Raw genomic sequence first — 14557 nt, 5'->3', positions numbered from 1 at the left:
CTGTGGGCCTCCCTAAGTTACGTCAGGTGTTCCCTGGCAAAGTTGTCTGGAACAACAGTGTCGCTTGGTAGAGCTCTCCCCAGCTTGATGTGACCCTTCTTGCTAGAATTTGCTCAGGAAATGCCAGAAGGACGGGATGCCATCCAGAGGGACCTGGACAAGCTTGAAAAGTGGTCCTATGTGAACCTCATGAGGTTCAAAAAGGCCAAGTGCAAAGTCCTGCACCTGGGTCAGGGCAAACCCCGCTATCAGTACAGACTGGGGCATGAAGGGACTGAGAGCAGCCCGGCCGAGAAGCACTTGGGGGTACTGGTGTATGAAAAGCAGGACTTGAGCCACCAATATGCGCTCGCAGCCCAGAAGGCCAACCGTATCCTGGGCTGCATCAAGAGAAGCATGGCCAGCAGGTCGAGGGAGGTGATTCTGTCCCTCTGCTCTGCTCTGGTGAGACCTCACCTGGAGTACTGCGTTCAGCTCTGGAGTCCCCAGGACAAGAAGGACATGGAGCTGTTGGAGCAGGCCCAGAGGAGGCCACAAAAACGATCCAAGGGCTGGAGCACCTCTCCTATGAGGAAAGGCTGAGAGAGTTGGGGCTGTTCGGCCTGGAGAAGGCTGCAGGGAGACCTGATTGCAGCCTTTCAGTACTTGAAGGGGGCCTATAGGAAAGATGGGGACAGGCTTTTTAGCAAGGCCTGTTGTGACAGGACGAGGAGTAATGGTTTTAAACTGAGGGAGGGTAGATTTAGACTGGATATAAAGAAGAGATTTTTTACCATGAGAGTGGTGAAACACTGGCACAGGTTTCCCAGAGAGGTGGTAGATGCCCCATCGCTGGAAACATTCAAGGCCAGGTTGGACGGGGCTCTGAGCAACCTGGTCTAGTTGAAGATGTCCCTGCTCACTGCAGGGAGCTTGGGCTAGATGACCTCTAAAGGTCCCTTCCAACCCAAAGCATTCTATGATTCTGTGATTCTACAGCTGTATGTCTGTTTCACCTGTCCTGAGGAAATCTTCCTCAGAACAGAATTACATGTTTTATCCATTACCTTGACCCAGTTTTCATGAGCTGTTAAGCATGGAAAAGCTGAGACTTAGAGCATGGGAAAGAGCTTTATTCTTGGTATTTACCCTTCAGACCCTTGATAGGTCTGAATTGTGCTTGCCAGTTTTCATGTGTGTGGACACATCACACGTACTGAAAGAGAGAAATACCTGTAGTGCCTCAGCTGTCATCAGTAAGACTAAGCTATCACATAGTTGGCTCTCTGCTTTGCTGCAAAGTCCTGTGATCATCCACCCTATATGTGCATTAAGTCACTCCTGGGATGACTTTTGGAGTAAACCAGCTGATTGCTTCCAAGATGGAATTTAGGTGCAGTTCTGGGAATATTTGCTCCAGAGACTTCTGTAATTAGTATGTATGGAGAGCTTACTCAGTCTCAAACCATCTACAACATACTGTCTTGTAGGACACACTACCAGAAAGGATTGTACCTTCAGGCCATCCACCCACAGTCACGGTGTGTCCTGTTGCTTTGTGTTACATTAAATAATTGGCAGTCTGTGAGGCAATAACATATGCCACAGCTTATTTCAGCCACTTTGGATAGAACACACACCAAACATGAAAGTGATGCCTTAGAGACAGACAAGCACCGTGGGGGACCAAACCAGACCTGAGCCAATTGCTGGGCAGTGCAGAGCAATGTGAGCTTGAGCCTTTCTACCCCACTCAGGAGTGGCAGGTTGGATACCTTTAGTGGTATAGGTATAACTGTCAGCGGAGCAGGCTGGGGCAGTGGTACATATACTGTGAGCAGCACAATATTCTGCTGCCTTTAACAGTGGTGATATACAAGCAAAGTAAGTTTGGGAACCTGCACAGACTGAACACAGACATCTCTTGTTTCTTTTTGCTCCATTTTTGTTGTTAATTATGCAGTCTTGTAAAAATAAAGTTATATATGTAGTTATACCCAACCACTTTTGTCAGTAGCATCATAAATGAAGGTAAAAGGAAGTATCCATTTTCCAAAGTAACAGAAAGTTGGAATGACCTGGATAATGAAATAACCTAGGAAATACACAATCCACTGGCAGTGCTTATATGCATTTGTATGGTTCTACACAGATTAGAACCAACAGATTTTATTAATTCAGATTAGCAACTGGATTTAGACTCAAACACTGACAAAGCTTCGTAGCTGGAGGCAGTGCTGGACATGAGCTGGTTGTGCACGTTAGGCGAGTGCATGATCCCTCACAGAACCCAGAGCTTAGGAGAGCGGGAAGCAGAGGGTCTCACCGGGCTGCGCAGAAGCCTTTACAGCACAGAAAGCTGAGCGGGTAACAAATGATCGTTAGCTGCAGTGTAGCAGCTAGGAAGAGGAGAGCAAGATTTCTAGTTATTTTTCTTTTTCTCTTGCCATATAATATGTGGTTTAACTTTACCTGAAGAGTAAATTAGATCAACGTCTCCACAAAGCGAGAAGCACTAAATAAAATAAAATTTTTTAAAGTGAAAAAAAAAAATCTAAATATAATGGTAGCAATTTAAAAAGAGGAGGACCTGGCTATCTTTATTGTACATTTAAAATAATAGTAATTCTTATAGGTAGAGAATGAAAAACGGTATTTTTACGTATATAACTCACAAACTCTATTCCTGACCTCTGTACAAACATGGGTATCCTGCAGCTGTCTTCTGTCATTCGTTCAAAGCAGATGTGCATCCAGCAAATTCCCAAGTTCTTCGGAATCTAGTGCCACTTGTAAGGTGGAGGAAGCAGGGGAAGGGGTGGTAGCACCACTGGGAAACAGATAACGGGGTATGGAAAATTAGAGGTGGGGGCTTTTTTGCTAAGAGAGAGTAAACTGCCTCTCTTGTTAGCTGTGTACAGGTATAATCCAGACTGCTACTAATTACAGTTTTGGTTGTTGGTGACAGTGGGGTTTTCTTGGGGTTTTTGGTGCTTTTGTAACAACCTGTATTTATTACTCATAGAACAATTGTGGAAGATACTCTTTAGTGATCAGATCTGGTGAAACACTGAGCATTATCATCTGCTGTTTGTCTTCCATTCGGTACTCTACAGTTCCAGTCTGTTTTCTGGGGCCAAGAGACTTGCCTCATCATGGTTTATTTTTCTTGTCTGATAAAAATGTTAGGAATTATTTTAGCCAAGAAGTTACATGCAGTATGTCAGTACTTGCCATAGTGATGCCAAACAACTTGAATGTTATCAGCTAAAGTAGATGGTATTTTTTAATACTTGTAAGTCACATTCTGTTTTCAATTGCATGCATCCATCCCAGGCCAGGAGTGACTTGAGGAATCTGATCTAGCATATTTATGTAAGAAGTCGCCTGGCTGCAGCAGGTGACTGGAAATGTCTTTAGGAACACTGGACAACAAGCTGGTCCTGTTTTTCCATCACAGTTGTTGGAACTATTTGTACTGGACCTGGTGGTAGAATTCATAGATTAATGGATTTGTAGATTTGAACATTACAGGACAATGAAGTCTGACACATGGTCACCTAGTCTGATATTTTGAAACAAATACTGTAACTTCTGGAGTTAGTTATGGTTTAAGCTAGACAATTCTTGATATTTGTGCTGGCTGCTTAGATCCCTCCCTTTCCAGGATGCTAGTGCTGGCGGGTGCCATTCCTGCAGTGGGTGTTCATTGGGGTGTAGGCCCAGTAAGGGGCTCAAGAGCACAGCCTATCATTGCAAATTAGTACATGAAACTCACTAAGAACTTGTCCATACTTCTGAAAGGATAGCTCAAGTTGGGGTCTAACTGCACTTATTTGTGTAAAACCCATAGTAACCTAAAGATTTTGGGATGTGGTTTTTGGAAATGTGCTAGTTCTGCTTCAAAAACTGTTCAACTGCACAACTTAGGTTAACAATGGCAGTTATAAAGAAATTGGCTGGGCTTGGTATTACTCAAGTCAACTATAATAATTAGCACCAAACAGCTAGTTGTTTCTCTGATCATTTTCTGCCTTTGCTCTCAACAAATTCTGGTCTGCTTTCCTTCCTTCAGCCCATAAAGCTGAAAGGAGGAAATTGTTAGAACCTCGTTTCTAGAGGGAAATGGCCTCCAGAGGCTACTGTCCAAGCCTAAAAGAAGAGGAGGATGGTAGCTTGACCTGTCTTTGAGGTATCAGATGATAATCCTGACTGTTCTTGGGACGTATCCAGGAAACAGCGAGGGTTGAGTGCCAGGAAAGTGTTATACATCTTAAAATCTGCACCTTTAAAGCTCCCAGATATAAGAGACCCCAGGTGCATAAGGAAAAATTTTTTTTTCTTGCATATCCAGTCAGAATATTACCATTTTATTTTGACAGCACAGAGCTTTAAAGAATTATACATCCGTTTTATTTTTCCCTTAGCAAATCTTCAATGAACCTCATAAACAGCCTACACTACAAGAATAATGGCATTGTTTTCTTTAAAGGGAAAATGAGAATGCTTTCATTTGTGTCATTTGCATCAAACCCTTTTGCACATGGAATAGTTTTAAATAGTATGCATGTGCATATTAATTCTGGCAAAGTCTGCAGTTGTCTTGAGGGAAAAGAATAACTGCTATAAAACAAAAAGGTACAAACTATCATTAATGCATCTCCTAAGATACTGCTTTATTTGCTTCTTCCAGATAGTGGCAAAAAATGCATTAAGGAGAGCACAAATAAAGTGTTAATGCAGTGATGCATAATATTTCAATAAGTGGAAATTTAATGTGATCAAACTGCAGCAGTCTCTTTCTGATTTAGCACATGGAGCAGCAGTAGCTGGCATGGCCGCGTTAAAGGAGGAATGAAGGGCTTTCAAAACTTCATGGTGTCTGATAGTAACATGACTTTTGTGGAATTTGTAGAGCTCTTCAAATCTTTCAGGTAAAATATATTTTTATTCTATATTCATTCATCCAAGTTTATAAAAGACAAAAATTTGATTGTTCAACTCTTTTTGCAGTGTCCGCAGCCGCAAGGATCTGAAAGACCTTTTTGATGTCTATGCTGTGCCTTGCAATCGATCCGGTTTAGAGCCGGCTCCACTTTACACTAATTTGAAGATTGATGAAAACAGCAGTGGATTCCAGCCTGATTTAGGTTTGTTAAAGAGGAGAATACAGTTGTTAGGTTGCTGAACAGCTTTGGTTATTGGCCTTCAGAAAAAGTGTCTCAGTCAGTCTCATAAAGAACTATCAGTTATAAGCTTAAGTGGAGGATTGCAGTTGTACCTCCACTAATACCTAGTTAGCAGGATGTAAGACAGGTTCTTTGTTCAGAAATGAAGGGGAGGAAAAGTATCCCTGTTTTACATTAGCCAGATATATTTGTTACTGGTATAGCAAAGGCATAGAAGTTGTTGCTGAATGGCTGGGCCCAACACAGAGATCTGTAGCTGGTTGCAGGAGCTCTGGAAGGGCTGAAACATTGAGCAAATGTAGGGAGGAGAAAGGAGGAGGCTGTGCCTCGTGTCTCATTTGGTTGTTTTTTTCCTGTCTGGTTTTATAGTAGATCTGCTTTATGTGGGACACGGGGGAAGGAAGCCTCTGTCCCCTTTTACATTCCTCAGTTACGGTAATCTAAGCCTGAAGCTTTGTCCACTTTTAAAGAAAACAGTCTTTCTGCCAAGCAGCCTGTGGGGAGGGCACAGTGCAGTTGACTGGCAGAAGATAAAGGGTGATCGCACAGGAAGGGTATGGGGATATACACAGCGAAGGAAGGGCTTTGAGGCTGTACGTGGTGGCGAGAGGAGGCAGGAGGGTCCTGGGTGACAGTGTGTGAGAGGATATGAATCCATATTAAAGGTTCCAGGAGTTTGGTTGTAGTAATTGCACGCTTATAGTCCGCTCCCACTGTTTTCATACATGCTTAATAAACTCCGTCTTCTGTTAGTGGGCAGAAACAAGATGGTTTTGTTCTAATTTACTAAGTCAGTGCTAAAATATTGTCAGATATGCATGAGTATTATATATTACATTATATTCTATATGGTATATGCAATACGCATAATTATATAACTTATGTTTCCTTTTTTCTCTTTTAAGATTTGTTGACTAGGAATGTTTCAGACCTTGGTTTGTTCATTAAGAGCAGACAGCAGCTATCAGACAACCAGAGGCAAATATCTGATGCTATTGCTGCTGCCAGTATCGTAACGAATGGTACTGGAGTTGAAAGCACATCGCTGGGAGTATTTGGAGTGGGAATCCAGCAGCTAAACGACTTCCTAGTGAATTGCCAAGGAGAACACTGCACCTATGATGAAATCCTCAGTATTATCCAGGTCTGTAGTACAAACATCCTGCAATTCCTTCTCCTTGAACTCTTGCAAGTTCTGTTTTCCCTGCTAGCATTGTCCACCTTGTAGTCAGAATAGCGTGTCTGTGTGGAGATCTCCTTTCACACTGATTTTGTCACTACAGTTTACTTGAATTTAAAATTTAATACTGTCCTTATTCTGGGCTATGAAATGGTGCAGATGTCCATAACTATGTCTATAAAAAGAAAAAAAAAATTAAAATACACAATCTTGTTGGCTGTGTGTGCTTTATCCAGAAAGGGATGTCACCACTTGGGAATTGATGACAGTGCATTGTTTTCTCCTTGTCTGTGACCACCTTTGATAGAGCTTAACACTAATTTGCAACTTTAAAAACACCATTTACACATATTTTTATTTTGTTATAAAAAATTTTCCAGAGCAGACCTGGACGTTTTATTCCTTTATGTACAATGGCTGAAGTGATTAGAAAGCATGTAGAAAATTTTTAATTCCTCCAAACATGCATGATTAATATACTCCAAAATTAAGCCCCCACTTAGTAGTTAACAAAGCCTGAAAACTGTAGATTTCAACTGTAAACATGTGATATAAAATTGCAATGGTTAGAAGACAGAAATTCTAAAATAACATCAAGTTAACATACCACAAGTTTCTTTAATTCAAGATGGTGATGTGTTTAAGCACAATTAGATAGGAGAAGGATGCCTGATTACAGATCCTTTTTAATTTCAGCTGAAGTGCTGACTCTGCTTTGAACAGGAGGTTGGATTAGATGGCCTCCCACCATCCTTCCTAACCTGAATGATTCTATGATTTATGATTTGAGTTTACTTTGCTTGTTTAGTGGTTTGTAAAACAAGCATGAGCATACTGCAGGCACCTAACTACTTTATCCACAAAAAAGACTGGCTTTACATACTAACTGTTTAGTTCAATGAGCAGACTACACTATGAAAGTATGAAAAAGCCATATTTCTAAGAATTGTTATTATAGCTCTCAAAATTTCTTCCTCTTAATAGAAATTTGAACCAAGTGTGAATATGTGCCAGCAGGGGCTGCTATCTTTTGAAGGATTTGCAAGGTAATTATTTATGTGTTTATATATATATATATATATATATATATATATATATATATATATGTATGTTAACATGACACCAGTGTATTGATGTGTGTGTGACAGTCACAAAATACCCAGCACAGCATAAAATTTCCTCACGTCTTCTCACCTCTAGATTTTTGATGGATAAAGAAAACTTTGCCTCCAAAAATGATGAGTCACAAGAGAATGCTGAGGACTTGCACTTTCCACTGTCTTATTACTACATAGAATCTTCACACAATACTTACCTTACTGGCCACCAGCTTAAAGGGGAGTCCTCGGTAGAGCTCTACAGCCAGGTATGCAAATTGGATCATTGTATAGTTTGCAACAAGAACTTGTTTGTTTGACTGGCAAGTTGCAGAACATGACCTTTTTGCTTTGAAAATCTAAATGTCTTAAACCCCTGCTTGCAAAATGTTGGAAAACATGATGTGTGGGAAAGCTGCCTGGAAGCACAGTTGGGCTCAAATGTCTTTTCTAAGGCAAAAAAAAAATGGGTTTAGTTTGAGATTCATAGCATTTAGACACCAGTCAGTCTGACCCGACTTACTAAAATTAGACTTTCCCACAGGAAAGACTGATCTAATATTTTAGTTCATTCAGATGTCAGAAACACTACTCAAATACTGTACATTGCACTGCAAAGACAAATTGCAAATGGAACTATAACTTCTACAAACATTACTTCTAGGAATATTGTATAGTTTTTTAGATTTTATGCCTGATTGGTGGTGAACAGGAAAAGAACGGTTTCTCCCTAGGGCTTTTGGTTCTGCGTTGGTTTGTGTGTGTATGTATATATTTGTCTGTCTGCATATTTACCAACTGCTAGAGAAAGCAGCAAACGTTCTGCGAGTTGTGTTTTCATTCCTCCTAATGTTAATGACTCATCATTGCGAAGGGCTCGTCTGGTGTTCCATGTGCTGCGTCACCTGGAGCTGTAAGATACAGGGGTGAGGCCATGTTAGGAAAGCCCAAATACCATGATGGCATTGAGTAACAGAATTGCAAAGGAGGTTCTTGTAGTAGCACTGCACAGAGTGATGCCAGTATTGTGTTAGGAAGGGAGAAAATGCTCAGCTGGCTCCAAAATTTGCATGGTGCAGAAAAGCTGCTTTCTGTCCCTCAAGTAGCTGTCGCCAGAAGAGCAGGGGCACTTTGTTCTGGCTCAGTGTGTCCGGCTCTCACAGAAGTGCTGGTGTGACAGCTATGGACACAACTGCCTGAAATCTAATTATTCAGGTTTGGAATAGGAGAAGTCCTTTTTCCTTTGTTCATGAATGGTTTTGCTGGAAATGTTTTTGATTGTTGACATCTTTGTTTTCAGTCAAATATTTAATTGTGCTACAGATAACTCTTTCAATTATGGGCATGCTAAATATTGATAGCAATAATAAGCTGGGCTGCCAACAGATGGGTTAGATTATCTTTCCCTCCACCCTTTCTCTTCTCTTTCTGAAGTGGTTTTCTAGCAGGTAGGGCTTTCTAAAATAAATAAATTAATAAATAAGAAATGGATGGATGAATGGCTGTCTGTCTGTAAATTACCTTAATATCATTAAATATTAAATGTGCCTGGCACATTTCTATTGTAACTGTCCTCATGGAAGTTGTTCATAAGACATTATTTTCAGACTGTCTTCTGTTTAAAATATTAAGAACAACAACAAAAAGAACCAGCAAACAAGCTGCAGATGCTGTGCCCATAAGCTGTCATGGTAGCAACCTGAAATAAATTACCATGTTGCTTTATAATAAGCTGCTTCTGCAGGCAGAAATATGGAAATGTTTCTCCCCCTCAGAACATGAAGCTGTACATTAAGAACCACTTTCTGCAAGCAGATTCCATGTGTCCTGTAAGATACCACAGATTTCAAAGCTTTATGGTACTTCTCCTAAGAACATAAACGCTTTCTTAATTTTCCCACTCTTTCTCAACCTAGGGAATGCAGTTAGCTGGGGACTATAGCTTCTGTGGACTATGTTTACTCCACAGAGATTGCTCGTTCTAGCACTTGTGCTGAATCACTGGGCTTTTGTTTAGCTCTGCAATGTCTGTCTTCTGCTTTGATGGTGTGAGACTGGTTTGTATGTGCTTACACTGTTCAATTGCATTGTAGGTTCTTTTACAAGGCTGCAGAAGTGTAGAATTAGACTGCTGGGATGGTGATGATGGGATGCCTATCATTTATCATGGACACACTCTTACTACTAAGATCTCTTTTAAGGTATGCTGGGACTGCACACAGAAACAAAAAATGAGAAGAAAATCAGTAACTTCTTCTCTAATGAAGGAAATTATTCACCTACTAGAAAAGTACAAATGCTAATGGGCTAAATCCTAATAGAATATGAGCTATGGACTACAGACATGAACTCCTCGATTGTAAACATGATGCTTTTCAAATTAGTTTCGTAGCATATGTACTGTATTTTTGTATCTTTTTGTCGTCAACATAACTAACAATAAATAGCTGTTACCAGTTCTGTTGTAACTAGATGCTAGGTTGATCTCTAGGAGCTTGTTTTGAAAGCAAATTGTGGATTCTTTATACTTAGAGGGGAAAACAGATGCCTTCCTTTCTCCCCTTTCAACTAACAGTAAGTTATCTGAATGCTGCAAAATAGCCACACCTTCTTTCAATGACCTTTCTGTCTCACAGGAGGTAGTTGAAGCTATTGATCGCAATGCATTTATTACCTCTGACTTGCCAATCATCATATCAATAGAAAACCACTGTTCGTTGCCTCAGCAACGCAAGATGGCTGAAATTTTCAAGGTAGGACATAAATTGTGGTGAATTATTCTAAGCACAAGTCTTGGGATTTTTCATTATACATCACATGTTCTCAATATTTCAGAATGTATTTGGAGAGAAGTTGGTAACAAAGTTTTTGTTTGAGAGTGACTTTTCTGATGATCCCATGCTTCCTTCACCCGGCCAACTGAAAAGAAAAATCCTGCTTAAAAACAAGAAGCTGAAAGCCCATCAAACACCAGTGGATATATTGAAACAAAAGGTAAAGTCCTTCCTTAGCAGCAAGCATTGAGACCTAACTGTCATTAGAAATGATTCATTTGTGTTTGAAGCTTTTGCCATTCTAATATGTACAGCAGAATAATCTAATGCATATTCGTGCTTGTAAGAGTCACAGGGGATTGCAACACTTTCAGATACGTAGACAAGACATACAGTATAGATACCGCGTAAGAAAATTTTAGTGTATTTTAATTTTATAACAATTCATAATATTATGATTGGCATCACATGCCCTATGTGATAAACATAAATGAAGTTTCACTCTGAGGCTATAACATTTGCTATTCATGCTTGCTGAGAGATAGTGATATGCATTGAGTATGCATATATATATGTAGAGTATGTAGTAATTTTTAGTAGAATTCTGCTTTGTTTCTTTTTTCATGTTCAAGCCAGGCAAAGAGTCTCTTTCTTACTCCCTCTTTGGGGGGACTCTGCGTGCTTACACCTATATGAGATTTTTTTTGGTTTCTAAAAATTAGGGCTGAATTTCTGGTAGTCTCAATTTAACAATGTCTGTGGTTAGTCAGCAGTTGGACTGAAGCCTTGAAAACTAATTGCTTTTACCCAAAATGTAAACACAATTGTGTTAGAATTGAATTCTTGTATCAGAATAAGTAAATCACACTGATCGTACCAGTGTATGGACGTTCTCCATCTTTTAAAGTTTTAAACTGTTTCCAAAACAGCATACCTCAAACTGGAAAAAGACAGTGTTGCTCTGAATAGTGTGCAAAGTGGACATTTTCCCATAATTAATTAGGTTTCATGTCTTATTGGGTGTTTTTCTACCAATACAGGTTTTCTTTGTAGTCAAACCCTTAAAATGGTATTTTAGTTTGATCTTAACAATCTTACTTGTTTCTCATTATATATGTTCAGTGTTTTTATATACATAACATAAGATGCAAACAGTGGTTGCTTTTTAAGAATACTTTACCAGTAACGTAACAAGTGGTTCTGTTGCTGTAGGCTCACCAGCTGGCGCATATGCAAGCACAGGCTAGCAATGGTACTAGCAACCCCACACCTACCAATGAAGAGGAAGAAGATGAAGAGGATGAATATGACTATGACTATGAATCTCTCTCGGATGGTAACAATATATATTTATTTATTTATTATAGTGCTGTTGTTAGAATTGGAGCAATAAGGCATGTAAATATTCTAGTTCAGGAATAATGTGGGTAGGTTGTCGTATCTTGTGACAGGAAGATGTACTAAATGTCCTTGATGGCGCTTTGGGGTAGTAGTCTATAATACTGTGAAAATAATTTGACTGTGTAGAGGACTTGAGTGTGACTTCAACTCCAACCATTAGATATTTGAACTGTGCAGTGTATGCTAAAATGTAGTATTTATAAAGTATATTTTATATTATTTAGATTATGCAAAAATGATTATGTTCATAGTGTACTCCATCTACATTCACCTGCATTGTCTTTCACAAGGAGTTTAGACATCTGGTTCAGGGTTCACAACAGGCTTAGCCCTTGCGTCTGCATGACTGCCATTAAATTGACCTAAGATGCAGACTCTCCAGAGTCCTCCCTGGTTGCTGTCTAATCCCAGAGACCCCTGAAGTACCTATTTTAGTTACACTTTCAGCATCAGCTGTTCACTTCATGCGTAAAGGTAGAGAAGCCACTGAGTCCCTGGTTTGTTCAGTAAAGATGGCTTTATTAAAGCTTAGCTGCTCAGTGAAAAAATGCCAAGGCATGGCTTACTGACTTGCCTTATAAGTTTGTGTGCTGTCTACGCCTCGGCTATGATAGCCTTCAGGAACTGGCAGTTTAGCATAAATCCAGCTTTAGGAGCAGTTTATGGATTGGATAGAATGATTGGCATGCCAGTGGTGTTAAAAACCACTGCAGTTAGTAATTTCTACTACCACTACTTCCTTAACTCCACAGTTCAGTCAGACGATTTAACTACAGAGGAAGGACAGAATGTGCCACACGGAGGCGGCTGAGCTGAAGTCATGCATCTTTTTTTGCTTCTCTTGCTGGGGCTCTGGTAGGTTCTGGTAGAGCAAACAGCTGGAGTCAGGAACATTTAATCCTCTCAAGTTTTGTCAAAGGACGTTTGTCCCCATGCATGGGTTGAACAAGCTGAATGCCTCTGAAGGGGTTACTCAGTATTGGTAATCTTCTGCGATACATGAAAGTAGATCACAGTGCGTTTACCCAGTGAGATAGCAGTGATGGTACAAGTAATACCAAGCTCTTTCGGTAGTTAAATGCTGCACCACTGTTAGACTCCATAAATGGGTCACAAAACTGACCAAGGGGACAAAAAGTTACCAATGTGCTTTAGTGTAGATAAACATAAGGTTATACATTTAGGAGAAAAAACTTAAACCTTAGTTACATGATTCTAAGCTCAACAATGGCAGTATCCATTTGGGACGTCATGGAATTATTGAAGGGTCTGTGAAATCCTCAGCTTGGTGTGCAGTGGCAGCCAAAAGATGAGGATCATCAGGAACAGTACTGAAAGCGAAACATCTTTTTGCTTCTGTATAAAACTGTAATGTGCCATGACTGGAGTTGTGTGTCCAGTTCTTGCCTCCAGATCTCGAGAAAGTTATGGTGGAGTTAAGGAAGTTAGAGAGAGGGGCGACCAAAAAGGTAGGAGGAGTGTGGCAGTGGCCTTGCATGAGTCTGAAAAGGCTGGAATTTTCCAGTTGGTAAAGAAGAGGACTGAGCGGTGAAATATGAAGTAGGTTTACTAAATCATGAAGTGGTGGATAAGGAGAGTACAGAGCCGTTAATCATTAGATCTAGGAGGTGGTCAGTAAAACAGGTAGAAGATCAGTCTAAACCAGGAAAACTAAAGTATTTCTTTGTACAGCTGGTAATAAACTTCTGGAATTTGCTGCCATGGGAAACTGCAGAGTGAATTGGTATCAGCAGATTGAAAAAAAAGGATGGGACAAATTCATGGACAGGTTTATAAGCAAATGTTGTATGTAGAAATGTACGGTCCAACATCCCTAATATTCAGCAGTTGTGGATGTTGAGGTGGTACAAGGGAAGTGGACCATGACTAGTGGCTGGATGTTCTCTTTAAACAGCATCTCCCGTTGCCACTGTCACAAAGAGAACACTGAACTAGATTGGTCTGGTGCAGTTGGGCTTGTTCTCCTAGGTAAACTACTCTGCACATTGAACCTTTAAGGCTGATGGGTACCTGTTGAAGTTCTAGGTACCATGTTCAGAGAAGATGTAAGCCTCGAGCATGCCCTGCAGCACAGGACTTCTTTCCAGTTGGTCTCTTGTTTAATGATTTCAAAAATAGTCACAAAATTAATGAATGTAGTTCAGGATCTGACACTGCTTGTGGGATAGCAGTATTATTTATGCTAATATGAAAATGTACGAGTGCTGCCTTCAGTTGCATCTTGCTAGAAACTTGGCATAACTGGCTACTTGAGAATACTCCTTGTGTGGGACAGGGTGGAGATGATGTAGGTGTAAATTGCTGTGAAAATTTTAGATGTTTGTTAACAGACTTGCCAGGAAAATTGCAGAAAAGTTGCAAGCTAACTGCAGTGCTTGAGCAATGTTCTAGTTAAGAAAAGGTTTGAGAAATCTGCAGCTGGCAAGAAGCATTCACACCTTCCAATATATGAAGGAATCTGCAGCATGGTTTACTGCTTTATTACCATGATTATTCTTTGGGTTCTTTAATTATGTTAATATTTTGGCAAAATTAATCCAAATAATAGTCTAAAACTTAGATGGTCTAACTTTCTAAAAGATTTTGGTGTTATTTTCCTTACTGATACATTAGGTTTGCAGAAGGCTAATAGTTTTACAACTGACACTTATTTTTCATTTCTCTGGCTGTAAATCTTAATTTCCTTTACTCTTATTCCCTCTCTGACTCCGTTTCCCTGTAGCGGATGTCCTTAACGCTTCTCCTGCTCCTAACAGCCAAGAAGGTAAAGGCCGCTTGGTTGAGCATTTTAACTGCATGAAATCACCACTGCATCTCCAGCCTGTTAAATTGGACAGTGTGAATATATGGTTTCTACTTCATATTAAAAATACAATCAGATATTTTTATGTGGCATTGTTAACTGGTCAGGAGCTG

At 40.0% G+C, this 14557-nt stretch overlaps 1 protein-coding gene across 10 annotated transcripts in view; it reads left to right on the top strand.

Moving 5' to 3' along the window:
- Positions 1-14557, top strand: part of PLCE1 (phospholipase C epsilon 1) — a 167386-nt gene that overhangs the window by 135127 nt on the left and 17702 nt on the right. For 7 of the 10 annotated variants that reach the window (XM_075423432.1, XM_075423434.1, XM_075423435.1 and 4 more), the window contains 10 exons: positions 4791-4913; positions 4993-5129; positions 6074-6312; positions 7333-7394; positions 7549-7714; positions 9539-9646; positions 10082-10198; positions 10281-10439; positions 11432-11555; positions 14364-14405. In XM_075423432.1, coding sequence (XP_075279547.1) covers positions 4791-4913; positions 4993-5129; positions 6074-6312; positions 7333-7394; positions 7549-7714; positions 9539-9646; positions 10082-10198; positions 10281-10439; positions 11432-11555; positions 14364-14405 — 1277 coding nt within the window. The remainder of the gene's footprint in view (positions 1-4790; positions 4914-4992; positions 5130-6073; positions 6313-7332; positions 7395-7548; positions 7715-9538; positions 9647-10081; positions 10199-10280; positions 10440-11431; positions 11556-14363; positions 14406-14557) is intronic. The other 3 variants (XM_075423437.1, XM_075423436.1, XM_075423439.1) reach the window with 1 other exon arrangement.

Source organism: Opisthocomus hoazin, chromosome 6 (assembly GCF_030867145.1).
Source record: "Opisthocomus hoazin isolate bOpiHoa1 chromosome 6, bOpiHoa1.hap1, whole genome shotgun sequence".
Classification (NCBI taxonomy): domain Eukaryota; kingdom Metazoa; phylum Chordata; class Aves; order Opisthocomiformes; family Opisthocomidae; genus Opisthocomus; species Opisthocomus hoazin.
The sequence above is the reverse complement of the archived record's forward strand: the minus strand, read 5'-3'. Positions and strand labels throughout refer to the sequence as shown.